Genomic DNA, 25881 nt, shown 5'->3' with positions numbered 1-25881 from the left:
GGCAACAACAGTTATCAGAATGGCCGCAACCGATAAGTCAACTCCCGATATCTCTACGATTGAGGACATTTCGAGCATACCTCTCAAAAACATGAAGGACGAAGACAAGATCCAGACTGACGCCGATGGCTTCGCTGGCGATGTGGAGAATCTGCCGAAGGGGTACTATCTCAGTTCCTTCTTCCTTGGTACATGTTGCGCCGTGGGCTTTGGTGCTTGGGCTGGCAATGCTGGTAAGTCCGCTACTTGGTAAATCACCCGAGAGGATGCCTAATCATGACAATACAGGCTTTGCCTATGCTGCACCTATTCTGGGTACCATCAATGCGGACATTGGACCAGATCCCAATATCCAATGGGTCGCACTTGTGCATCCAGTTGGACTGTCCGTAGGTATGGTACGTACAATGACGAATCTTGACTTCCACTCGTTCATCACTGACTCTGACCAGACCATCATAGGAAGACTAAGCGATATCTTCGGTCGTCGTTATTTCTTCATCGTGGGCGCATTCCTCGCCATGATTGGCACGCTCATCAGTGCTCTCGCCATTAACGTCAACATGTTGATCGTTGGATCCATGATCAAGGCCCTCGCCGCTGCGACGCAACTATCCTGCTACTACACCATTGGCGAACTTATCCCATCCAAGTACCGATACCTCATGATTGGCGCAATCAACGTCTGGAATCTACCTGGGCAGGGTTTCGCCCCCGTCGTTGCACAGAGTCTAGTTGCGACTCGAGTCGGTTGGCGCGCTGTTTACTTCCTACTCACTGCCGTCAACGGAGCGTCTTTGATCTGCTACTGCATCTTTTACCATCCGCCCAACTTCCACCAAAAGCATGGTCAGCGGGAGAAGAAGATGGATTTCGTGAAGAAGTTCGACTACGTTGGCACGTTGCTTTATGCCGCTGGCCTTACTATGTTCTTGCTTGGTCTTTCGTGGGGCGGCACCAAGTATAGCTGGACGTCGGCGGAGGTGCTGTCCTTCATCCTCATCGGCTTCGCCTGTCTTGTTGCTTTTGTATGCTGGGAACTCTTCATGGATCTTAAGGAGCCTTTGGTTCCTATGAGTCTCTTTCGCCATCGCCCGTGGGTCGTATCGGCAATACTCACGGGTATTGGGGCTGGAGTATACTATGCCGGTGCAAGTAAGTGTCTATCCTTGAGTCCTGCTAGGAAGCCGCTAATCTTCTGCAGTCATCTGGCCTCAGATTACACAGAATTTCTACGCCAACGGCGACCTTATGCATGCCGCGTTCCTTTCCTCGTTAGCCAATTTGGGCATCCTGATAGGCGGTTTCGTGGGAGGATGCCTGGCTGGACCGATCGGTTATCAGAATTGGCAGATTACCGTGGCTATGGCTATAGGTGGAGGGCTCCTTGCGTGTAAGTCTGACTTTATCGCTGCATCTACACTATATCATGTACTAACGGAGACAACAGCCGTGTCAACAGCAAACCCAAGCAACCAAGCCCAATCGTCTGCGTTAATCTTCTTTTCCGCCATGATGATGGGATACGTCGCGGACATCGCGCTTGGAAACGCCATTCTCACCATAACTGATCAACGAGAGATTGGCGCTGCTGGCGGTGCTGCTGCATCAGTACGCACCGCTGTCGCGGGTACATGTCAAGCAGTCTACAACGTCGTCCTGGCGAATAGGCGTTCGACAACGGTGCCTGCTGCAGTAGTACCCGCCGTGCTGAGCGCTGGCTTGCCTAAAGACAGCACTGCTTCGATCCTCTCAGCCTTGTCGTTGGGAACGCCTGCGGCATGGTCCATGGTAAACGGACTAACCCCTGAGATTAGAGCAGTTGCGGTATCGGCCTATCATTCGGGCCTGTCACAAGCTTTCAAGACTGTTTATCTGGTGTCTTTAGCTTTTACTGGACTGGGCATATTGTTGTCGCTGCTTGCGCCGAACACGAGTAAATTGTTGACTGAAAAAGTCGCGGTTTCTCTCCAGACGCGGAAACCCAGAGAGGAAAACGCAGCATAGCGCAATTAAACCACGAATAGTCTTCAGAAGCACGGGAGTATATAGCACGAGCGTGATGGTGATGCCTCTACGTCCGCGGTCCGGAAGAAGTCGGGCAAACGTCAGCGCTTCAGTCGCGCCCCGCCAACCCCTCGTGCCCCTCCACTTTTCCGTCTCCGCACCTGCATCATAGCCTGCCACCCACGCGCTCCCGCAACAAAGCGCGTCAATTCCCGCAACACTCTGGATGCCCTCCTCAGCTCGCGGGCCAGAACCATGTCGAGCATCGCGCTCGGGAATTTTTCCACGAAATTCGGGCTTGCTCCGGAGAAACTGGCGCAGTGACACGCGCTGACCGCCGCCCCGGCTGAAGCATCGTGAGCTGCCAGTGACGTCCGGCCAGTTGCCGAGGGCTATAGCTTCCCAGCGGCCTGCCAAACAAATGCCACAGAAGTGTGGTCCGCCTGCCCGACTCTACCCACCCTGACTTCATAACGATAGCCAGCTCCGCTTTTCGCTGAACTTTGAGCTTGATAGCTTTTTCACCATCCCTCTCTCCAAATTTCCCCATTCCCCAGACTGCTTTCCCATCTTCCCTTCCACCGCTGATACCAACTTGCCTTGTCGCGTCGTTAACTCTTCTACTTTCACACCTTGTAGATTGAATTGTATCAAAAGTTTACACCATGGCTTCCAACGGTAACGAGGGAGGCCCAGTTGCGCAGGAGAAGATCAACACCGACATCATTACCCTTACGCGATTCCTCACTGAAGAGCAGACCAAGTACGCGGAGGCAACAGGAGACTTCACGTAAGTACCAAAATCAAAGCACTCGGAACAGAGAACTAATTAGTCCTACCAGACTATTATGCCACGCACTGCAATTCGCTTTCAAGAGCATTGCCTACTACATCCGGAGAGCAACACTGATCAACGTATGCATCTCATCCAAGATTTGACGCATCCGCAACTAACACCCCCAGCTCACCGGCCTCCAAGGCACATCCAACACAACCGGCGACGACCAAAAGAAACTCGACGTAATCGGCGATGAGCTCTTCATCTCCGCCATGCGCTCCTCTGGCCGCGTGCGCCTCCTCATCTCAGAAGAGCAAGAAGAAGCCATCGTCTTCAACGAGCACCCCAACGCGCGCTACGCCGTAGCCTGCGACCCCATCGACGGATCCTCCAACCTCGACGCCGGAGTCGCTGTCGGCACCATCTTCGCCGTCTACAAACTGCCCGAGGGCGCCAAGGGCACAAAAGAGGAAATGCTTCTACCCGGCACCGAGATGGTGGCCTCGGGCTTCACCATGTACGGCGCGTCCGCACAGTTGGTGCTTACAATGAAGGGCGGAAACGTCAATGGCTTTACGCTCGACAACGCGTTTGGCGAGTTCATCCTCACACATCCCGATATGCGCGTCCCCAAGACGAGGAGCATTTACTCGGTCAACGAGGGTAACAGCATGTACTGGGAAGAGCCTGTTAAGCAGTGGTGTGAGAGTTTGAAGAACCCCGCTGAGGGACAGAAGCCGTACAGTGCGAGGTACATTGGTTCCATGGTGGCGGATGCGTATCGCACGCTGCTTTATGGTGGTATCTTTGCGTACCCCGCGGATAAGAAGACGCCAAAGGGCAAGTTGAGGATTCTTTATGAGTGTGCGCCAATGGCTATGGTGTTTGAGAATGGTATGTTATGTCCTACACTGACTTTGATGCACGAGTACTGACAATGGTATAGCTGGCGGTTTGGCCGTAAACAGCAAGATGGACCGTATGCTTGAAGTCGTTCCCGAACACATCCACGACCGATCAGGTATCTTCCTCGGCTCGGAAGGCGAGGTCCAAAAGGTTATCGATGCGCACAAGAACTACAAGAAATAGGCGTCTGTGGATAGCTTGGAACGTGGGATGGCGTATAATTGGGCTATCACGGGCATATAAGCAGATACCTTGCTGGTCAAGACTCGAGTTTACGACATCGACGCAGTATTATTGAATGACGATACCAATCTCGACATTTCTTCATTTTCGTTCTGTCATGCGCGTGTGATACCTTAGGGACACCAGCACCCAAGCAGACAGATTGGGAGTCATCACATCAAGAGCCAGTCGTGAATATTGTAAGATCTATTAGGAGTATCGACTACATGCCTAAGATCTTATCTGCTCATCTCTCCCCAGCAAAGCTATCCAGTACGGACTAGATGCTTCAAACCCGTAATCCTATCCACATCTACCATGAATTATCGAGACGCCGAAAACCCGAACATTGAGAGCCAGCTTGATATCGTAAAGCTGCTCGTGAGGTATCATACTGTTTGCGCAAAGAAAATCCATCCACACATACCCATATCATGACGTTTCGAGACGGGGCGCCGTCTATGATAACATGCACAAAGCGGGGAACAAAGAAAAAACAAGAGGGGAAAACCAAACTCTGGAGTTGCGAGTTTGGGTGCTGTAGGTGTCCGACGTTCCAGTGAAGGAGTCAGTCACCGGGGAAAGAGGTATCGTAGTAGGTAACTGAGAAGAGGACATCGAATCGTGAAAACTTTTTGGGTGCATGGGTCATGAAAGCCGTCCCGTGTCGTGAATGAAAACCGTTACCCGTGCGCCGTTCGCCGTTCAGAAAGATCATGCGACCATCGTAACTTGTTGCCGTTCGAGAGAATCGCGAACCGAATCCTACTCAGTGGCAACTAGAAAGAGATCTAAGCATCTTCCTTGGTCTCCTCCTTGGGGGCTTCCTTCTCAGGCTCACCCTCTTTGTTCTTGACGTATTCGTCGTAAACGCTCATGGCCTCGTCGACCTTGGCGCGGAGAGCAGACTCATCAGAAGTGCTAGGATAGTCAGTACGGAAAATAGTGCGACGGAAAGTGGGAAACTTACAGGGTGATCAACTCGCTGTTGTCCATCTCGAGGAGCATACCGGTGATCTTGCCGGCGAGCTCGGGCTGCATCTCAGCGATCTTGGGGTAGAGAGCCTCACCGAGCATCTGCTTCTGCTGACCAGGAGGAGCGCCGCTCAGAGCACCCATGTCGACGCCAGCACCGGCGGGACCGCCACGGCCGCCCTGGGGGTAACCGGGCATGGGGGACTGACCGGATCGGCCGCCCTGGGGCATGCCGCCGCGACCACCCTGAGGAGGGAAGGCACCCTGACCACCGCGCATGCCGGGAACACCAGCCATCGGGACCTGAGGCATACCAGGCATAGGAGCCATGGGGCCGCCACGACCGCCGCGTCCGCCCATAGCCTGCTGAGCAGCCTGAGCAAGCTGCATGTATTGCTGGTTCATGTACGCAGGAGGGAAGGCACCGGGAGCCATGCCGGGGGGCATGTACATGGGAGGCATCTGCTGGCCGTTGGGACCACCACGACCGCCTTGCTGACCGGGCATGCCGCCAGGGAAACCAGCGCCACGACCACCTTGCTGGCCGGGCATACCGGCGGGGAAGGGCATCTGACCACGGCCACCAGCGGGGAACATCATAGGCTGCTGGCCAGGTGCGATGAACATCTGAGGGATACCACCGAACTGCTGCTGCTGTTGTTGCTGCATGCGGAGCTGGTTGCGGGCCTGGATGGTGGCCTCGAGCTGGTTCTTGCGGACATCCTTGCGCTGGGCAAGAGCGACGTAGAGAGGCTTGCCCTCAATCATCTTCTGGTTCATCTCGGTGACAGCCTTGGTGGCCTCGTCGGGGTTGCTGAAGCAGACGAAACCGAAGCCCTTGCTCTTACCAAGGATCTTCTTCTCACCCTTGATGGTGACCTTCTCGCCGCTGGCGTTCTCGTCCTTCTTCTCGTCAGAAGAGTCAGCCTTGGACTCATCCTTGGACTCCTCAGTCTTCTCAGCCTCCTTGGGCTCCTCCTTGGCCTCGTCCTTCTTCTCGTCGGATGGGCTCTCGGCGCGCTCAGCGGGCATGGCATCGCGCATGACCTTGGCGGAGGTGATGGTACCGAAAGGAGTGAACATGTCGCGCAGCTTCTCGTCGTCAACGTCGTCGTTGAGGTTCTTGATGTAGAGGTTGACACCCTGGTACTTGGACTGCTTCTCGAGACGAGCGGCCTCGTACTGCTTGCGGAGCTCCTCCTCACGCTCGTGCTTCTTCTGGGCACGGCCGACGTAGAGCTTCTGGCCACGGAAGTCAACGTCGTTGAGCTTCTCGACGGCGTCAGAGGCGGCCTCGTGCTTGATGTAGTTGACGAAGCCGAACCCGCGGCTCTTGCCCTGGTCATCGCGCGCGATGGATGCAGAGGTGATGTCACCGTGCTTCTCGAAGAGCTCACGGAAGTCCTCGTCAGAGACATCGAGGTCGATGTTCTTGACGTAGATGTTGGTGAAGTTGGCCTTCATCTCCTCGAACTTGCTCATGCGCTCCTTCTTGGGGATGTGGTGGCCGACGAAGACCTTCTTCTCGTTGAGCAACATGCCGTTGACGTGCTTGATAGCGTTGTTGGCAGCCTCGGCGGTCTCGTAGTGGACGAATCCGTAGCCCTTGGAGTTGCCGAGCTCGTCCTGAGCGACCTTGCAGCTGAGGATGTTACCGAAGGCGGCGAAGGTGTCGTGGAGAGCCTTGTTGTCGATGGCATGGTCGAGGTTCTTGATGAAGACGTTGCCCTGGCCGGTCTTGCGCAGAGCGGGGTCACGCTGGGACCACATGATGCGGCAAGGCTTGCCCTTGATGACGGTGTAGTTCAGCTCTTCGAGGGCCTTCTCGCCATCCTCAGAGCTGTTGTAGTTAACATAGGCGTAACCGAGCGAGCGACGGGTAACGGCGTCACGGCAGACACGGATAGACGCGACCTGGCCAATCGACGAGAACAGCTCGAAGAGCATGGCCTCGGTGACGGAGGGGTCGAGCTCGCCAACATAGAGCGACGCCGAGTTCTGGTTGTTCGCGGGGGCAGCGGTGGTGGGGGTGGGGGCTTCGCCCTGGGCGGCAGCGACGTTGGTGTCGACCTGAGCGCCGTTGGCGGCAGCACCGTCCTGGACGGGCGAGGTAGAGTTGGCGACGTCAGACATGATGTATATCTGCGGGGTCGCGGGTTAGCGGAGGGGTCCTAATATTGCGGGCACGAGCAGCGTCGACATGTGCCAGTGCGCTCGCTTCGCAAAAAGTTTCAGCACTCACCTAAGTTGCAACAGCAGATGTGCGGGGTAACAGAGTCGGCGTATGGGACCGGGAGCGCGGGCTGTGCGGGCGCGCTGGTTGCTTCTTCGTGCGAAAAAGGTGAGACCAAGTAAGACGTCTGTCGGGTGCAAGCGACAGTGGGAGACGAAGGGTTGGCGGTGGTCGTCGGACGGGCTTTTCTTGTTGTTTTCTGTATTTTTTTGTTTCTTTTTCTGTTATGAACGGTCCACTGGGAACCGAGGGCTTGGAGAGCTGTGGGTGTAGTTGGGGGTGGTTAAGCGTTTGGGGGGGGAGGGACACGACGAGGTTGCCAGTCTTTATGCGCAGGTGTGTGATTTTTTGGGTGGTCCGGGCGCCGCGCTAGCTTCTTATAGACGGCGCAACCAGGGCGGTGAATGAAAGAGCCCTGGGCAGGCAGACAATGGCGATGGGTGAGCAAATAGGAAGGCAGTCGGCCGACAGGACCGGGGGCAGTGGCTTCACTACAGTGTTCTTGTTTGTGAAAGAGCAGACAAGCGTAACAGCCGCCGCGATACTGGACCCTGACCTTGTGCGTATCACATGTCAGATACGCGAGTAGGCGTATGAGCAGGATTGGAATACAAAAGATTGTACAGTTGCGATCATATATTTTTGTAAGTACTGTGCAGGACTGTACTAATTTGATCAATACTTGAGAAACAGAACAAAGCAAGATTATCAAGTGCGCATCGAAGCCAGCTTTGGCCGCTGACCAGCTATCCTGGGGTAAGGTGCATCTCTGTAAGACGACGCACGACATACATGCACAAGCACTGCAAGCTAGACAACCGTCTTCGGAGACAAGCGCAATCATGCATCCAAGGCGTATCCATGTCAAGTACGACAACCTACGAGATGGTATTTTGGGTAGATATTCAAACGGGTATCGATACGGTGCGAAAATGCTAAAAATGCCGACCACGTCATCGTCATCAACAAATACTTGAACTACTCCTTGAGAGTATCATCCCACCCTCCTTGCTCGGTCAGGTGGTCTTCTACGCGTGCTTTGCAGTCTTCGAGACCCTGCCCAAGTGCCTCGTTCCACTGGCTTTCGACGAGACCAACCTTTTCTTTGAGGTCGTCCGTCAGTCGCCGCTCCTCGTCTGCTCTGATGGCTTTCATCTCTCGGTTTACGCTCGTCAGATCTTCGCCCTCTAATAGTCGTTGAGTTTCGAGAAGTCGGGAGTTCGCGGTCATGACTCCAGTCTTGACCTCGTGCAGTAGGCAGAGCAGGTTGATCTGCGACTCGATGAATTGGTACGCCGAGCGACCGGCGTGTGCCAACAAAGTGTAGAGATACTGCAGAGGGTAGTCGTGGTATGCTGGTGTTTCCGCGTACTCTTGCGGCGGGACCAGAACTCCGAAACCATGCAGATTGCGGGGTACCTGCTGCACGATTTCCAGTAGTCCAGGCGCAATGTCCCAGAAAGCTGACAACTGCGCTTCGACACCTCGAGTCACGTTCTGCTCGATGACGTTCATCAGGTCTTCGTAGCGCTTCAGTGTCTCCTTCTCGAAGGTGACTTTGCGATCCTGGCCATCGCGCTGGAAGAAGGTCGTAGCTTCCTTGACCTTCTGCTCGTTCTTGGTCTGGACGTACGGCAGGACAATAATGTCTCTGTAAAGATCGTTGCGCTCGTCTTCCAAGTCGAACATCTCCTTGTGCAGCTGCTCCCGGGCCTCAAAGAGCCATTTGTGCAGGGTAAGCATCTCCAAGAGTTCTGGTTTCTCATCGCCCTCTTCCTGCATCTGGTTTGGATTGGGCTCTTGCGCCTCGCTGCTCAAACGTCCTTTAAGGTGCTCCATCGATGCCGTGGCTTTGGTGATGCGCTCGCAGAACATGGCGTGCAGTGGGTTGGCAACTTCAGCCTGAAAGCTGTCGAACACCCACTGAACTACGTCCTGAGCTCTTTGATGCTCTCGCGCTTCAAAGTCCGCTTCTGCTTTCGCCGCCTCCGCAAACGACATGACACCATTCCGAACATTGTCCTGGATGTTGTATCGCAGTTGAGCTCTTCTGTCAGACAGCGATGCATTTTCTTGCTCTTTTCGTGCTTCAATCTTCGTCTTGAACTTCGCCTTCGTACTCTTTACGTCGTCGAGCTCAGATAGAGTTCTGAGGCTAGTCCGGATAGTTGCCAAATCGGGATGGCTATTGTTGACTGCGGGGTGATGACGTGGGTACGATGGCGGGAGAGTGACTAGTCGCGATACATCCAGCTTATGTGGGTCCGGCGTTGCCGTAGCAGATCTGGGATAGTAGCCGTAAGGCTGCTGCTGCGATGGCTGTAGACTGTCTTCGTGTAGTCCGACCTTCTCGGGTGGGTATTCATTGGCTCCGTAAGCTGGTCGACTGCTGGATTCGCCTCGTTGCCTTGGAGTAGACAGGTCTTCACCCGCCCACTGTTGGTTCTCGCGGGCCTCCTTCGGTAACAAGCTCATGTATTTGGATTCCCGCTTACTCCGCTCCACCCTTCTGCCACCTCCTACGCCAGATGAGCCGCCATCGCTCTCCCACCAGCGACTTGCTGAGCGTCCTCGCGAATCTTGCTCATCAGGAATGGTACTCATAGCCATACTTGGGATGGGCGAGAGCGAGGGGTGATAGTTGTTCGCCCACGAAGCATCCCGAGCTTTCTGGCTAGATGCGCTCGAAGGAGAGGCCGGTTCGGTATGTGGAGTGAAGTTGCCAATGGAGGATGCCGGGCTAGCAGCTGTCGTCGGCATCGAGGAGAAGCGTGTATCCGGGGATTCACCGGCTACAGAACCTTGAGATCTCCTGCTACTATGACCTACAGGCGTGGCCTGAGTGTTAGGTGTAGCTGATCTGCGTCCAGAATTGCCGTACGAGCGCCATAAGTCTCTTGTCAGATCCATAATGTCTCCGGCCATTGCGTCGAAAGCTCCGGAGTACCGATCACGGCGGAGTCGCGACTCAGTGACAATGAACTCGGCAAACAACTCCAGCCTGTCTTGGTCCGTTTCCGCAGCCATCTCTTTTTCAATGAACTGTCGATGTCGCTCCATAGAGGCAGTCGCAAAAGCGTGGACGTTTGCTGGCTTCGGGGTGCTCAGCGTTGAGCTTTGTACACCCATTTTCGACGTGTTGGGTGTTTGCGTAGCCGATTCGTTTGCAGCTTCTGAGTGTCGCGTCAGATCCGCTTCTCCATCATCACCATAGATACGCAACGGTGGAGTGGGTAGCGCTTTCGAGGGAATGGAGACGGGTGCTTTTTGTGCTGAACGACTGAGATGTTCCATACCTGGCGAGAAAGGTGGCGTTGCGACGGACAAAGATGCCGCCTTTCCGTTCACGTCCATCCGAGGCGTGGAATGGGACGACCCAGGGTCTTCAAAGAGGTGTCCGCTCCTGGGCGATCGTAGGGCGCCACCACTCCTCGGTGTACCTTTGGTGATGGCACCACGACGGGTCAAGCCTCCTTCAGGCGTTCCCAAGTCGAGATTGGCAGGCTTTGCTGACTCTGCTTCCAAATCTTGCGCCCAAGGGTTGTTGCTGGGCTCGATCCGTAGCTCTCGAGCAGCACGACTCTCGCTCCTTCGCTCACGGATGCCTCTGGTACTCGTCTCCCGTTTGTTTGCGCGGTAGAGAGTGCTGCCGGAACCCGATGTGATCGTTGTTGGCCCTGAAGATATCGAAACGCTTCCGCTTTCTGACGTTGGCGCAGGATCTGACAAATGAACAGCGCGAGGACTTGTATCGATGTGTAGACCGTGTGCTGCTGGAGACCTCGATCGCACGTTCGCCTGCTCGTCCTGCCAGCCCTGAGGTGTAGGTGGGATCGGCGTTAGTGTTGTTTGCCCCGGTCTCCTTGTTGGAGGCGCGGAGGGTAACGTAGGTGCTCGATTTGCTGGCGGTTCTGTTCCGGGGCCCATACTTTGCGATCTTGAGCTGCTGGGCGGCGGGCCCGGCGGAGGCGGGGGTAATGGGGCATTTCGACTCCAGCTCCCTCCTGGTGGGACTATGGGCGACTCGTCAATAGGTGTCCGGGTCTCGTAACCTGGCACACCAGCAGACGCAGCTCTGCGAGAGGTTGGTGCCCGGATAGGCGACTGTGTGTCGGGGCTGTACCGCCGTTCTAACGTGTTCGCAATGTAACTGTACCGAAGTCAGTATCGAGTCGTGCTACAGTGTACACTGACATACTTGGAAGTCGCCCTCTGTGCGACCAGCCCAGGAGAAGCTGGTGCCCGCTGGATCGCATCGGAAGTGCTGATATGGAGCGAGTCGATGTTGCTCGGGGCAGGACTATGGTCATTGTTCCGATTCCTAAACGACGACAGACTAAACTTGGAAGCCAACTTGTCGCGCGATGCTGACCGTCCGGGCCCGTTTCTGGGCGGTGGAGGAGGGAATAGCGGATTTGATGTTATGCTCGTCGCGCTAGAGGGTATGACCATAGATCCGGGTCGGCTATGGTACCCAGATATTGGTCGCGCCGAGGAAGGGGTGCTACTCGGCGGTGGGGGAGGTGGGGGATGAGGAAACGCGCCGGCCGACATCTGAGGCGACGAGGTATTGCTATGGCTGCTCAGGGACTGTGATACGTTCGGATTCTGGCCGGGGGAGTACGGAGGCGGTGGGGAGGGCATCGACGCTGTTGCCATTAGCATCACATCTTATCATGCGTGGGAGGTTTGCGCAATTAAGGCTTCGGCACACAGGCATTGATGCTTTGCGAAGACGAAAAGGAAGTCTATCCAATCTACTACGTATGATATGAGAGGAGGAGGAAGTAGGAAGTGATATATACCTTCCATGCCCGTCACATCCTGGAGCCTCGTAGGGACCGACGTCTGGCTATGCTGGACATGCTGCCCGCTGACGTTCCCTCCCCGCGTCCATTGCTGGGGATTGTATGGCACGGCTGGACCCGAGCCCCTCATGGCCATGGGAGAAGCAGCGGCGCTGGGGGAAGGCGCATACGACGAGGGTGTCGGGGAAGGCGTGAAGGGCAGGCTCAGAGATGAGGAAGTCCCCGGCGTAGACGACGAGCCATGCAGGTACGCGTGGGGGGAGTGATGGGGCGGGGCGAGGGTGGTGTTGAGGAGGGGAGGTTGCACAGCGAAGCGCCGGGGAGATATCTGCGGAGCCTGGAGGTGGGCGGGATGCGGTGAGGGCGGTGGTGGAGGCAGTCGGGGCGACGGCGGCGCGGGACTGTAGGCGTGCTCCATGGCTGCCACTATCAACTTTGATGTCAATTAGGGCTGGCGGCTCCCAAGTGGTACGGGCGAATCCAGCAGCGGAGACGCGATGGGGCGGCGTTGGTCGCTGCACCACTCTCGACGTTGTCACCTAGCACGCGAACGCAGAGGCCGAGGCGCGCAAGGATGCTGGGTCATGCTGTGTGTCGGTCAACGATGAGGATGGAAGGGAAGGCGGCCAATTCGACGCCGGGCAAGCAGACGTCGATCATGTCGGGCACGCGGCTTGCACGTCTAGACTCGATGCAGCGTCGACGACGGAGGTTTGGCCAGGTAGCGAGGCTTGACTTTTGCTTGTCCAGCGAATGGGCGCCGCCTCATGCATACGCCCACATGCACCTTATGCACCATCCCTGCCCGCGACCAGACGTCGGCGGCTAAGTAAAGAACAGGCACCACACGGTCGCCATCCTCAGGCCATCTCTGCGCCCATCTAGCACCTCTCGGAACAAGCACTATCAATCCCAGGTGTGCTGCAAACCGCCGATGTATTCCGGGCGAAATTCGGGCATCCTCGTGACACGTTTATCGTCCTGTCCGACATGCGACCGTTGGGGTGTTCGTCTTGGTATCCAAGAAGAAATCCCCACACGGGGCGATATAAATAGTCGCTGTGGGCCCACTCCAACACGCGCAACGGCCCACCCCAACCCGGGCCCTAAATCTCTACACCACCATGCACCGCCATCTCGAAGTGTCTTGGTGCCGAGTTGCTTTTCGCTGGCCGAGGAGGCAACAAGTCCAATTATAACGCAACACAACATTCGTCTCGAATGTCGCATACGTGGCCATTGCTACCGATTATACATGATGATACGCATTCCTTTACGAGTTGGTGGTTGTGTTGCAATCCTATCATGGTCTGAGGTCTGAGACAAAAGGCACACAGGTGGCCGCGAGAGGAAGCGATTGCTTGCATGCTGATGGCAGTAGTACGGTTTTCGGCAATCGTGCATTCCCAGACCCAGGTCTGACAGCGCGTTAGCCCCAGACGCGGTCATGTATAGTGGCGGCACAGTACCACGTTATAGATGACAGCAGGGCGTTCTCCGCCTGCAAACCCGGCTGATGATGCTTTATCATATTAAATCAGCCGGCGCGCCATCAGATGATCAGAAGTGACGCTCAATGGCAAATATGTATATGTGGTGCAGGACCACATGTGGCAGCAATATGTACCATGCTGCAAGCGCTGTCTACCGAAAATGCCCATGAACGCCTCGCTCAAGTGCTCAACCTGCAAAACATGTATGAGCTGGTGCAATGATCTACCGCTCACTTGTCTTAGTCGTCCTTCTTCGATTCCGGTGCCGGGTCATCCTCGTCGTCCTTGGACTTCTTCTTTTCCTCCTTCTTCTTGCGGTCCTTCTTGAGTGCTTCCTGGACTTTCTCGTCCTTCTCTTCTTGCAGTTCGTCCCACTCAACATCGTACTCGTTGGCAACAGCCTTGATCTCCTTGCGAAGCGCATTTCCATCTTCAATCAGGACTTCCCACTTGCGCAAATCGAAATTATGTTGCGCGTACAACTTCTGCTGTCGGCGGGATACAGTGAAGTTCATGGCAGACCGGTAGCTGACTTCGCGGTTGTGGTAGAGGAACCATACGTAACCTCCAATAAGGGTGGAGAGACCGACAAGGTACTGTTCAAAATGTCAGATAATCCCAGATTCAAGTTGTGACCAAACTTACCGTGACGGGTTCCATGACATCCCAGCCCAGCTCTGTCTGGAAGGTGAGGTAGTACACAACGCACCACCATCCAGCGATGCCGACGAAACCAGCCCTTGCAACGTTCTTTGCCGCCGCCTGCGCCAGGTCGTCGCACTCCTTCTTCACACTCGCCATCTCGCTGATCTTCTTAGACGTCTTGCGCAGACGCATTCGCAGATAGTAGGTCCTGTCATTGAAGCTGGGCACACCCACCCGAATCTCCTCTGGTGCACCTTCAATCTCAATGGCGAATTCCTGCCCTCGAGCAGCATCGCGAATGAAGTCGCCAATCTCGGTGGACGAGGACCATCGCACAAATTTACGCTCGCCTTGCTTGTCTGCCGGTGCTTCCTGGCCTTGCCCGGAGTAAGACTCAACGCCTCCCTTACCAGGCCCACCTCGCAGCTGCTCAGCTTGCTCAGGTGTCTTCCGATCTTGGCTGTTGAGCTTCCCTGTCTTCTGAACCTTTCCATCGATACGGATCTCGTCGACCTGTTCAAAGTCCTCCTCGCCGTCTTTCTCGCTGAGACTCTCGCTTTCGTTACTGACTGGTGTGCTTTCCACTTCCTCCGGCTCTGCGTCGTGCTGCATTGAGTCCTCGGCGCGAAAGTAGACATTCGGCTGACGATCACGACCCTCCTTGTCCTTAATTGTGGGTAGCTCGGCTTGTATCAGGCGTTCGAGGTAGGAGATGGGTTGCTGTGGGTGGACGAGGAGTGCTAGCGGTTCCACGTCTTTGCGATCGGTGTTCATGTCGCTCGTCGTGAGTGGCAGGATGATCTTAAGCATCCGCGACGGGGTAGTGAGAAGTTTGCCTATCTCTTGTTAGTGACGAAGTCCTCATACAATAAGAGAGGCATACCCTTGGTCATGGCTCCAGCGCTCCTCTGTCGCGCGACAGGCGGCAGGTCGCTTCCTTCCCTGTGCCATGGTGTTCGTATTTGCTTGCCCTTGTCTTCCTTCAGTTTCTTTGCGAAGTGGTCCTTCTCTTCCTGTGTGATGTTTTCATTGAGGTCTGCAGCAGGCCGCGCATTGGAGTTGCTGTAGTCTCCATACTTGTCAGTCTCCTTGTCCAGGCCTCTGGGCTTGGTCGCATAGCATCTGAGCTGGGAGGATGCCCTAAGCTGTATTGATATGCGTGGAGAGTTGCGTGTGAACAGTGGCGCGCATCGAGCGGTCGGGAAGGTTGAGGCGCGTGGGAGCGAGGCCAGCGCCGACAGTCGGTGCCTCATTGTCGGCTCGGGGATGATGCAATGACCGGGGGGATCGGATCGCGGCGTAATACACGGAGACGCGAAGACGTAGTTGTGTCGACATTTCAACAGATCTCAGGAGACACACGCGACAAGCAGGGTTCCAGCATCCACATCTTGGGCGACGTCATTGCTGGTAATGAGTGGCTTGAAGCTGTGGCTGCGTGGCTGGAGGTCCTCATCAACATCGATGTGCCAGGTGCGATCTTCCGACATATCTCACCTCTACCTAGACGATGCAACTTACACTACTCAGATGCACTTGCCGTAATACTAACAAATTCTTCCGTAAGCTATTCGATCGTAAGACTTAGCTGTGAGAATGGCATAGACGAGATGTCGATACTTCAAACTATCGATGTGGATGTGAGTCGCAACATCGGCGGTAACGGACATAACGCCTCTGAGTACGCCAATTGAAACAATTATGTGGACATCACGTCAGATTCTTCACCGACGAAGTTCGGTTCTTGTTAGGAGTGCGTGAGAATTAGGAGTACGTGAGGCATGAGGGTAACGCGGCTTTAGCGGAGATATTCGACTCAACATCACTTATCCACGAAGTTGCATGGGTCCGCTAATGCAACTGGCTGACACTCTCAAAATCTGTATCACCGAACGTATTCCAAGTTGCCATGTGTAAATATATAAGAAAGACCTATATGGGCAAGTCCTGGATTATCACACCATCTCACCAACTTCCACTTCTACCCCATAACGTCTCGTCTCCACGCAGCCAACTCCATCAAAATGGTGAAGACATTCCAGTTCCAAGACATCCAAGTCCCATCTCCCGGTTTTGGTTGTATGGGCCTCAGTCATGGACTGGGTAGCAACCTCAGCCTTGAACAAGCCGAGCCCGTTCTTCTCAAAGCCATTGAACTCGGTTGCACTTTCTGGGATACTGCCGTCGTGTACCAGGCTGGTGTGAACGAAAAGCTTCTAGGAGACTTCATCCGAAAGCACAACGTTCGTGACAAGGTGTTCAGTAAGTTCTCCTAATTAGAGATTAAGATCTCGTACTGGCAGTATCGCTGATAGTCTATGTTCAGTTGCCTCAAAGTGTGGCGTTGCATGCTTCGATGGCGAGTCAGGTGTAACCAACAGCCCAGCTCATATCAAGAAGTACATCGATGGTACCATTGAGAGGCTAGGATTTACACCCGACCTCTACTACCTCCACCGCATCGACCCCAAAACACCCCTAGAGGAATCTATTCCCGCACTCGACGAATGCCGCAAGGCAGGCAAAACCAAGTACATCGGTCTTTCAGAGTGCTCAGCCAAGACACTCCGAAAAGCAAACTCAAGTACAATTTCCCCTAACCTATCAGCCTTCAACTTACTAATCCGTTCAAGTCGCCAAAATCCACGCCATCCAAGCCGAATACTCCGCCTTCGAAACCCTCCACGAAACCGACGACCTCATCGCCACCGCCACTGAACTCTCCATCTCCTACATCGCGTACTCACCCCTCGGCCACGGCTGGCTCGTCGACAACTTCGACTACGCGTCGCCCAACGACTTTGCGCCTGACGACTTCCGGCGCACTGTCCCGAAATTCCAAGGCGAGAATTTCTACCGCAATAAAGCGATTGTGGAGGAGATTAAGAAGTTGGCGAAGAAGAAGGGGTGTACGACGAGTCAGATCGCCTTAGCTTGGGTAAGTAGTCAGGGGATGATGCCGATTCCGGGGACGACGAAGGTGGGGAGGTTGGAGGAGAATTGGGGGAGTAGGGATGTGGAGTTGACGGAGGAGGAGATGGCGGAGATGAGGAGGATTGTTGATCAGGCGAAGCCGGAGGGGGAGAGGTATGGGGAGGCGCATCGGAAATGGGTTGGACATTAGGACTCGGGGGAGGTGATGAGATGAGCTTCTCCTACACGTAATTGTCAGACCTGCAAAATTTGTAAAGATAGCCGCCATGTAGGCTGCGCTGAGGGTATATACGAACGTCCCATCCAATCCTGCGAAGCGCCATTCTAAAAAATGGCTTAATACTGTCAAATACCAAAGCCATGAATCTCCTTCACTACCGACTCCGATACGTGTCCAAAAACTTCAACCTCTCCACAATCCCACCCCACCCATCCAACGTATGTTTCTTCTCCAACAACGCTAATTGATACCCATCACCACCCTCAACAGCGTCATCATCTTCTTTACTCCATATACCCCTTTCCATCGGTAAAGGCTTTCCAACCTTCCATGCATCGAGTACTTTTTCCGCCAAGTCCGGACGCAGACCTGTGCGTTTAAGTGCTTTGCTAATGAATTCGTTGGACCATTTCTGTTCGTTCAGCTCGGTGTAGAAATCGATGATTTCGTCGCCGGTTAGAGGTGGATCGGGGTCTTCTTCGCCTGTGGATGAGGTGGAAGGGGCTGGGGATGAGGATATGACGAGGGGTTGAGGGGGATGCTGTGAGTAGAGGGTTTGGTCGGGGTCTTCTTCTTCGCCTTCTTCTTGGAGGGAGCGGCGGAACTCTTCCATGGATTGTGTGGTTGATGCGTCGGATGCTGGTTGTTCGGGTGGCGATGAGAATCGTTGCGGTTGTCGAGGAGCCATGTTGGGAACAAAGTCTTGTGGTCTTGAGAACCCGTCTTGTGTCGGTGACGAGAGGATGGCTTGAGTGTCGAAATTAGAAATCTTTTGTCGGGTGGCACGCGGTGTAGATGTATTTGAGGGAAGATCATCGCCAGATACCGAGTCTTGTTCTCGTGGCGGTGAGAGTGGATGTAGCTCATCAATGTCAGGGAAATCATCTGACTCTATGCTTCTCACCTCTTCTTCTTTTAGATCTTCGTCGATGTTCACGATGGTAGCATCTTCATCCAGTGCATCGGGTTCTTGAGACAGGATTTGCTCTTGCATCAGCTCCTCGGCATCTTCTGACGTCGAATTAGTCTGGGAACTCGCAGCGGAAGAAATCTCCACGGGCTGGTTCTGCGTGCCCTCGGCTTTGATCGGTTGCATTGGCTCTTCCTGGATAGGCGTCGCGCTTCCGCTCTTCCGACGTTTGGTGGGAGGAGCGAGTTCTTCCTCATCTTCCTGCTTCACAAAGTTGTCTTCGCGTAATCGCTTAGTGTACCTGGCAAGCTGCTCATCATAAAAGTTCGGAGATTCTTGGCGAGCGGTGGATGATGACGGCATCTTAGGCTCTGACGCGATTTTGGGTGGGTTTCGGGGTTGCGGTAATTCCTCAGAGTTCGCTCCCTCAGAGGCTGACCGCTGTACCGGCTCCACTCTATTTCGTGTTGTTGGAGAAGGTTGTGACAGTATTTCGTCTGGTTTCTCGATCTCTGCTGGATGCTGACTGAGCGCCTGACTCCGCCTTGCGTTTGCGGCATCGTGCTTTTGTTCCATCTTCTTCCTGATCTTGTCCCTTTTTGATACCGGATCGCGCAACCACTGTGGACGGACTACCTTCTCGTAATACTGCCGCCACTGCTCGGCAGTTTGGTTCCCCTGATTCTCAGCCCACCCATCCCAAGCTGAGATCCAGTCGTCTTGTCCTTCCACGCCATCGATGATCGGTACAAAAGCATAGCACTCCAGCCAGTCGTCTGTGCTGAACATAACTTCTAACTCTTCCACACTATAGTCGCGGTTTGCTTTTGCTTTGCCCTTGTTATCGAGATTGGTCGCACTCGGAGCCTGTTCTGTTTTAGGTGTTTGCTGTTCTGTAGGCTTGGAGGGGGCTGGAACTGGGGGCATACGTTCGTTCGACTGATCGGAAGGAGGAGACGGAGGAGCGTTATCAGGTATTGTGAAGGCCGAGAGCGGACGTTTGCTAAGTGTCTTGACCCATCGGTCGCGCCATGACTGCCATGTATGCCGTGGGTACTGTCGTTCGTTAGCGACCACTGGCACGCGCGTTTTCTTTGTTGGCGCATACCTTGGCTTCGAGCTGCTTGTATAGCTCGTTCCCACTGACGGAAGCGCCTTTTGATTGGGCGTCGCGCACCCATTTGGAGAGTATCCTATCTTCCTCTGCTGTGTATGCGGTCCTTCCGCTCTTGGTGGGTTGGTGGATGGAACCAGCCTCTCGCGCCTCACCTAACGGCGGTCCGGCTGTGTAGTCTTCGGGATCCTGGAGTTCTCCCTCCTTGATGGACTTTTCTATGAATTCATACGACGTTGATCCTGGGGGACAATCTCTCCGAGCGTGGTCGACGATGAGGTAGTCCGCCTTCTTCTCCAACGCAACGATCTCTCCGCCATTGGCCTTGATGTCGTCCAGCAGCCGTTTCCGCGACGCTACGCGCTGCGCAACCCAGAACTTCTTGGCAGCGAATAATTGGCCGCCTGATGCGAAATCGAAATCCTCGGCGACGTCGGTGTATACGGTCGGCCCAGCCATGGTGGGGTGGTGTTGTCGGGTTATGGTGGTGGTGAATGACGCGTTGGCTCAGGCGCGACGCGTGCTCACATGGGATGCATGATTCACGCGGGGTCGCTTAGCCTCCGCGGCTGCTCAGCCCTATCCGACGCTTGCGCTGTCACTTCTGTGAACTGACAGACAGAGGGCGACGTGATGCCATAGAGTTTCGATTCGTGTCTTCATTCTGTTCCGCCATGCGTAGTGTCGCACTCTGCTGGACTCTTTCACCATGACCGTCGCCCGCACCATCATCATCTTCACCATCACCGTGTCGCTGGTGACCTTTGTAGCTTTCTTTGGACGACTGCCGGCTTTTAGGTATCTACATCCCTCCTGCTGACATCCACTCCTCTAATACGCCCAGGAACACGCCCATAGGCTTCCTTAACCGCCTCTTCCTCATTCACATCCCCTCCGCGTTCCGAAAGCTCGACCTCGCCCTTACCAATGGCCGCATCACCAATGGCGGCTCCCGCCTGGGCAGCTACCTCATGCATGACAAGCACCCGCTGGTCGTCATCTTCTTCCTCGGCCTCGTAACCGCATGCGCGGCGCTGTTCCTGCCCACCGTTTGGCACCTCATCCGACCGCATCACAAGCTCCTAGCCTTCGTTCTGCTGCCGCAGCCGTACATCTTCCTGTATCTCAGCGCTAAGAGCAACAGCCAGACCTACATTACCACACTCAACCACGCCGAGCAAATGCGACACTATCCGTACGACAGGGTGCTGTACTATCCAGGCACGCCATGCCGGACGTGCAAGTTCTTGAAGCCAGCGCGGAGCAAGCATTGCAGCATATGCAAGACATGCGTTTCGAGGATGGATCATCATTGCATTTGGGTCAACAACTGCCTAGGAAGGGGCAACTACAAGTGGTTTCTAGCCCTGTTGCTATCCACCGGCATACTGATTGCTTACGGCGCATACCTGGCTTACTACAGCCTTTCGCCATTGGTTCATAGACACTACCTGAAGTACGAGGGATGGTATAGATACAGCCCCAAGCAAAGCGTCAACACGAAGAGCTGGTTTGGTTACTTTGATAGGAAGACTCACTACTTCCTGATCTACACAACCATCTACCTTGACATGGGCGGTGTGCGCGGGTCTGGGGTCGGATTGCTGGCTCTTCTCACATGGCCGCTTCCGTTAGGCCTGCTCGCATACCACGTCTACCTGATCTGGGCCGGCATGACTACGAACGAGAGCGCCAAGTGGGCGGACTGGCGAGACGACATGGCCGATGGCGTCGTTTTCCTGGGCCATAGGCGGGAGGATACCATGCAAGAATATCGCTCAGCAGCGCCTGCACGGGAACACGCACATGCCTCCGCACATTCTTCTTCGTCGACGTCACCCTTCCCGACTCCTCCGGAAACCCCGCCAGAAGACGAAGAGCCGCCAACAACATGGCCGCTGGAAAGCAGACACATTCTCATCCGCACGCGAAATGGTCAACCACCTAAAACACTTCCGAGCCGCATACAGTCAGTAGCTAGAGAAGATAGCTTTGAGCGGGTGTGGAATCTGGCAGCGGTAGAGAACGTGTATGATTTGGGTTTCTGGGATAACCTTGTGGAGGTGCTGTCGAACTGATGTATACTTCGAATCAGATTCTTGTACCATCATGATAAATATTTTCATGGATTTTGGCATGGCTGGCTTTTGAATCCATTGTCCTTGGGTCTATATATTGCTCGTCGAACCATCCACAACCCTTCTTCGTTCCCACCTTCACAAGCACAGCGTTCCAAATGTCATTCACGTTCGACCCATGACCTTCTCTCTTAAGATCTAAATGCTAAAGCACATCGCGCATGTACTTGTGGCATTCTGAAAGCCGGCTTTAGGCAATTTGGGACAAATGTCTCGCAGTTTCGATGTCTCAACGGAAACATGACTATCCTTCGACATAGTCCAGCTACACGGTAACTCAAGAGCTCGCACATGAATAGTCTTTGGACTCTCCCGGGCTTCCTTGCCTGATTTGCGCATGTGTGCAATCTCTAAGAGCTATCACATTACATACTGAAAATAGGCGGGAAACTGCATATGTTCTTCTCTTCTGTCTTAATTGCATCGCGTTGATCTCAAAACAAAGACATTTGTATTGTAGAATCCATTATTATCTACGGAGTACCAGTGCAGCACATCGCCCGTTTGCGTAGACTAGCACAAAGCTAGTATCGTCACTAGCAAGAGGCCAGTATCATAACCAGCATAAAGCTAGTATCATCATCAGCACAAGGCTAATATCATCACCAGCACAAGGCTAGTATCCGAGACTACAATAATGCAGTATCATAGACCAGCAGAGCTGGTATCGTCACCAGCATAAGCCAGTATCATCACCAACATAAAGCCAGTATCATCACTAGCATAAGCCAGTATCAGGGACCACAATAATGCAGTATCATAGACTAGCAGAGCTAGTATCATCACCAGCATGAAGCCAGTATAAGGGACTAACACAGTTAGTATTAAGCAACCTGCATAGTTAGTTATCGTGGATCATGAAGATTGATATCATATACCCAGATTACCAGTATCAGTAGGAGCCGCGTCCTGGTCCACATCCACGGCCACGGGTTGTATGACCCAGATGGTGTCGATCAGAGGCACCTCTGATGGCCATGCCAAACCATGGCGGAATTGGATCGTAGATGGTGGCCGGCTGGCAGTCAGATTTTGACTATGTGTTTGCTCGTCGAGATCTTGGCTCAGTGTGCATGTATAAATATATCCTCGCATGAGGCACATTTGGCGGAGTCGGTTGTAAAGGCTGGGTTGTCTGTTGAGCAGCTCGAAGGCGTGTTACTACCTCTTGGGCTAGACTTTGCAGAAACGTATGTGGAATCGCAGCTGCCTCTGCCCGCTGAGCCCGCAGAGCGGCTCGATCGCCCGTCAATGCCTCCTGGGCCAAATTCTGCAGAGTGGTAGGTAGAGGTAGGCTTGCCCTTAGCGCTCGCAGAGTAGCTCGTTCTTCCGTGTAAGTCGCATTCTGCAGGGTCGTAGGAAGAGGCAAGGTTGCCCACCGAGCACGTAGTTCAGCTCGATCGACTGACGAAGTTGGAGACGTATTTTGCAAAGTCGTAGGTGAAGGCGAGACCGAGCTCTGAGCCTTCAAATCGGGTTGCTCGAATGACCGAGTCTGTGGCGCATTTTGCAGAGTTGTGGATAGAAGGGCGGCTGATCTCTGAGCCCGCAGTAGGTCTTGGAAAGCCTGATTAGGACGTGGTGGATCATGCTGGTCAGCTCGTTGGATCTCCCGAACCCAATTCACAAACTCCTCATTTCCCTGTTGTATTCCCTGTCGTATTTCCGATGGAAGAGGCAGCGACGCAAGGTAAGCGCGTCGGCTCTCAATGGAGCGTTCACATTGATCGGCGTGGTCTTGTTGTGTATGGTAGTCCAATTGTTGGACTGGGTTTGGAGGTTTTGCGGCATCGCTGCTGCCACGTGAGTCATCCATTTTCAAGTGGTGACTGGAGCGCGAAAAGATTGGGGAGGCTGCCGGTGTTTTGTTTCGAGCCGCCCAGACGCTAGCCAATTTTCACGCTAACCACAATTGGACGCTACCGCCTAATCATCTCAGAAGGTTTTGCTCTCTTAACTAACCCCACGTATCACAAAGGAAGTAGAAGAACACGAAGAATACACACCTCACCGATGACAATGTATCGGGGACGCCATTTAAGTAAGACGAAAGCCTGCGTTCCGATGCGTTGTTCAAAGACGACCAAGTATCGACTGGCCGAGTTCCAGCCCAGCATAAGCTGGATCATCTCTAAAAGCCCTATCCTCGCCTCTGACATCACGCCAACCGCGAAAACAACGCTTACCGTGCTGTAGCAACGATGAGCTCGTAATGCAGATAGGTGTATTTCATTGTAAAAAGATATGGAATGGCTGGATACCTTTCGCCTGGTGTCCAGCAGGTCCTTGAGGTATCCGAGCCGATGTTGTTGTACAAAAAGAGATTGTAACTGTCCGATTGAACTCCATGGTCTTCATCCATCAAACAAGTCGGCTATTGCCTCTGAATCTCCCACGGGCCTCGACCGTCGCTGCAGTGATATCTCTTTCGTTGTTCCCGTTGCCCGGGCGGACGCCTCGTGGATTAGCGTCATTACCACGAAGGTCTCTCGGAATGGCATCTCGTCGGCGGCCACGACCAGTGCCTGAGCTCATTCTCTGGCGGGCCTCGATGGTCTCTGCAGCAGCATCTCGTCGGCCGCAAGTTATGCCCGTACCGATTCTCCCAGGCTGGGCAGCAGCATCCCGACGGCAGCCACCTAGTGCAACTCTGAGGGGAGCGGCATCCCGAGGGTAGCCGCCACGACCTGGTGTAAGGTCCCTATTAGGAGAACCTCCAGGGTGTTTTATAAGGCCACGCTTGCTTCCGCCCCAACGTGAGCCACGATCTCGCACGGCCAAGTCGTCTGCCGGCTCGGGGGCGCGCTTGCCTCCCCATGGGACATTGTGACCTCGTTCGGCCAGGGCCGCGTCCGATATAGCGAGGCCGTCGGTGTCCGAACCACCTACCGGGGATCTGAGAGCTCGTTTGATAGGCTCGGCTTCTCGTCGATGGCCGCCAGGGCTGTTGATCTTGATTGCCTCAGCATCGCGCTTGGGAGTCCATGGCACTCCCTTTCCACGCGCAACCACGTCGTTCGATGCCTCTGCATCCGCATCTCGTCGATCATGACCTTTGCCGATGTCAAGTCTTCCAGGCTGGGCAGCAGCATCGCGGCGTTTGGGGCCCCCTCCTGGATTCTCCATAGACTGAGCAATGGGCTCGGCCTCTCGTCGATGACCACCACGAGAGCTGCTGATCCTGATCGGCTCAGCTTCACGTCGGTAACTGCCGCTGTAACTTGGGATAAGATCTCTCTTAGGAGAACCTCCAGGGTGTTTTATAAGGCCAAGATCTCGCTCGATCAAGTCATCCCGACGGCAGCCGCTACCTACTGGAATTTTGATGGGCTCAGCTTCGCGACGACTAGTGCCACCCCATCTTGCTGGCTCAGCTTCACGTCGGTAGCTGTCGCCGCGAGCTGAGATAAGGCCACGCTTGCTTCCACCCCAGCGTGATCCACGTTCTCGCTCGACCAAGTTGTCCGTCGGATCCCATAGGACAAGCTTACCACGCTTGGTCAGGCCCTCGTTCGATGTAGCGACGTCGCCGGTGTCTGCATCCGCATCTCGTCGATGACCACCGCAGCTGCTGAATTTGATCGGCTCGGCATCCCGACGTGTTCCGGTCGAGCCACTTGCTGGAGACCCGATAGCTGGCTCTGACTTACTCCCGAACCTCCCACGTGCCTCGAGGGCTTCAACTTCAGCCTCGGCCTCGGCCTCTCGTTTTCCTCGTCCGGTACTGGTATTGACCCTGCCACGAGCTTCAATAGACACCTCTTCGGCCTGGCTGCGTGCTTCCAAGGGCTCGATGAGAGTTATAGGGATCACATCACGTCGATGGCTTGCACTAGCAGACGAGATATCATGAAGTAATGTCTATACCCTATCAGCGAAGACCTGGGGATATGAACATCAGATAAAATACCTTGACGTCTGAGACAGGTGCTCCGAGGACAGCAAGAGAGAAGGAAAGCAACGCGGTGACTGCGTGCACGCGCATGATAGTATGAGTGGAAAGAAAGAGTATTGATCTACGGGAATTGAAGGTCCGTGCAAATTGGTTGCGGTTGAGTTGATAGAGCAATCGCCTACAGCGAAAGGGAATCGCCTGGTACTTTATCCATAGATCAGGCTCACCAAGTACGAGCATGTCTAGGATATCGCACGCCGTACTCATTTCCGCTACGCATTTAATGGCGCTTCGATCCGTGACTACGCCTCACCCTGATGAACGCCTTGGAAACTACTGATGCCAGGTCGATTGCATTGTCTAGGCACGCAGGATGATTTTGTTGTGTTGATCCGTATAACGATTGGAAGAGAGCCAAGAGAGCATAACGATCGCGGCACAAATCAGGCAGGCTGAAACCCAGTCACGTGAGCCTGAGACCGAAAACGCGTCGCAATGCAACATGCTGCTTCTCACAACTTCTATCACACCACATAATCACATTTCGAGCTTCCCGAGGGCTTCTCAAAAGGCGATTGTATAGATCTGGTGTCCATGCGTATC

The 25881-nt window shown here is 54.4% G+C and overlaps 9 protein-coding genes across 9 annotated transcripts; 4 read left to right on the top strand and 5 right to left on the bottom strand.

Annotated features, from left to right (window-relative positions):
• Positions 1-19: 19 nt before the first annotated feature.
• J4E78_006747 (uncharacterized protein) lies at positions 20-2007 on the top strand (the record flags this gene model as incomplete). The annotated part of the gene is made up of 5 exons (XM_049367357.1): positions 20-233; positions 289-398; positions 453-1155; positions 1205-1393; positions 1451-2007. 5 exons carry the CDS (start codon positions 20-22, stop codon positions 2005-2007), a joined length of 1773 nt encoding a protein of 590 aa, XP_049221104.1.
• A 665-nt stretch (positions 2008-2672) lies between these two features.
• Positions 2673-3874, top strand: J4E78_006746 (uncharacterized protein; the record flags this gene model as incomplete). The annotated part of the gene is made up of 4 exons (XM_049367356.1): positions 2673-2797; positions 2850-2922; positions 2971-3679; positions 3732-3874. 4 exons carry the CDS (start codon positions 2673-2675, stop codon positions 3872-3874), a joined length of 1050 nt encoding a protein of 349 aa, XP_049221103.1.
• An 830-nt stretch (positions 3875-4704) lies between these two features.
• PAB1_2 (Protein phosphatase PP2A regulatory subunit B) lies at positions 4705-7021 on the bottom strand (the record flags this gene model as incomplete). The annotated part of the gene is made up of 2 exons (XM_049367355.1): positions 4705-4834; positions 4884-7021. The coding sequence occupies 2 exons, from the start codon at positions 7019-7021 to the stop codon at positions 4705-4707; spliced, it is 2268 nt and encodes a 755-aa protein (XP_049221102.1).
• A 1078-nt stretch (positions 7022-8099) lies between these two features.
• On the bottom strand, positions 8100-11573 carry J4E78_006744 (uncharacterized protein; the record flags this gene model as incomplete). The annotated part of the gene is made up of 2 exons (XM_049367354.1): positions 8100-11271; positions 11320-11573. The coding sequence occupies 2 exons, from the start codon at positions 11571-11573 to the stop codon at positions 8100-8102; spliced, it is 3426 nt and encodes a 1141-aa protein (XP_049221101.1).
• A 2088-nt stretch (positions 11574-13661) lies between these two features.
• Positions 13662-15320, bottom strand: J4E78_006743 (uncharacterized protein; the record flags this gene model as incomplete). The annotated part of the gene is made up of 3 exons (XM_049367353.1): positions 13662-14018; positions 14068-14903; positions 14951-15320. 3 exons carry the CDS (start codon positions 15318-15320, stop codon positions 13662-13664), a joined length of 1563 nt encoding a protein of 520 aa, XP_049221100.1.
• Positions 15321-16091: 771 nt separating this feature from the next.
• On the top strand, positions 16092-17191 carry J4E78_006742 (uncharacterized protein; the record flags this gene model as incomplete). The annotated part of the gene is made up of 3 exons (XM_049367352.1): positions 16092-16329; positions 16394-16651; positions 16701-17191. 3 exons carry the CDS (start codon positions 16092-16094, stop codon positions 17189-17191), a joined length of 987 nt encoding a protein of 328 aa, XP_049221099.1.
• Positions 17192-17375: 184 nt separating this feature from the next.
• On the bottom strand, positions 17376-19704 carry J4E78_006741 (uncharacterized protein; the record flags this gene model as incomplete). The annotated part of the gene is made up of 2 exons (XM_049367351.1): positions 17376-19187; positions 19240-19704. The coding sequence occupies 2 exons, from the start codon at positions 19702-19704 to the stop codon at positions 17376-17378; spliced, it is 2277 nt and encodes a 758-aa protein (XP_049221098.1).
• A 250-nt stretch (positions 19705-19954) lies between these two features.
• On the top strand, positions 19955-21323 carry J4E78_006740 (uncharacterized protein; the record flags this gene model as incomplete). Its single annotated transcript, XM_049367350.1, has 2 exons — positions 19955-20043; positions 20090-21323. The coding sequence occupies 2 exons, from the start codon at positions 19955-19957 to the stop codon at positions 21321-21323; spliced, it is 1323 nt and encodes a 440-aa protein (XP_049221097.1).
• Positions 21324-23744: 2421 nt separating this feature from the next.
• J4E78_006739 (uncharacterized protein) lies at positions 23745-25518 on the bottom strand (the record flags this gene model as incomplete). Its single annotated transcript, XM_049367349.1, has 2 exons — positions 23745-25151; positions 25513-25518. The coding sequence occupies 2 exons, from the start codon at positions 25516-25518 to the stop codon at positions 23745-23747; spliced, it is 1413 nt and encodes a 470-aa protein (XP_049221096.1).
• Positions 25519-25881: the final 363 nt, after the last annotated feature.

This window comes from Alternaria triticimaculans (genome assembly GCF_023758025.1).
Source record: "Alternaria triticimaculans strain BMP 0046 chromosome Unknown scaffold_9, whole genome shotgun sequence".
NCBI classification, from domain to species: domain Eukaryota; kingdom Fungi; phylum Ascomycota; class Dothideomycetes; order Pleosporales; family Pleosporaceae; genus Alternaria; species Alternaria triticimaculans.
The sequence above is the reverse complement of the archived record's forward strand: the minus strand, read 5'-3'. Positions and strand labels throughout refer to the sequence as shown.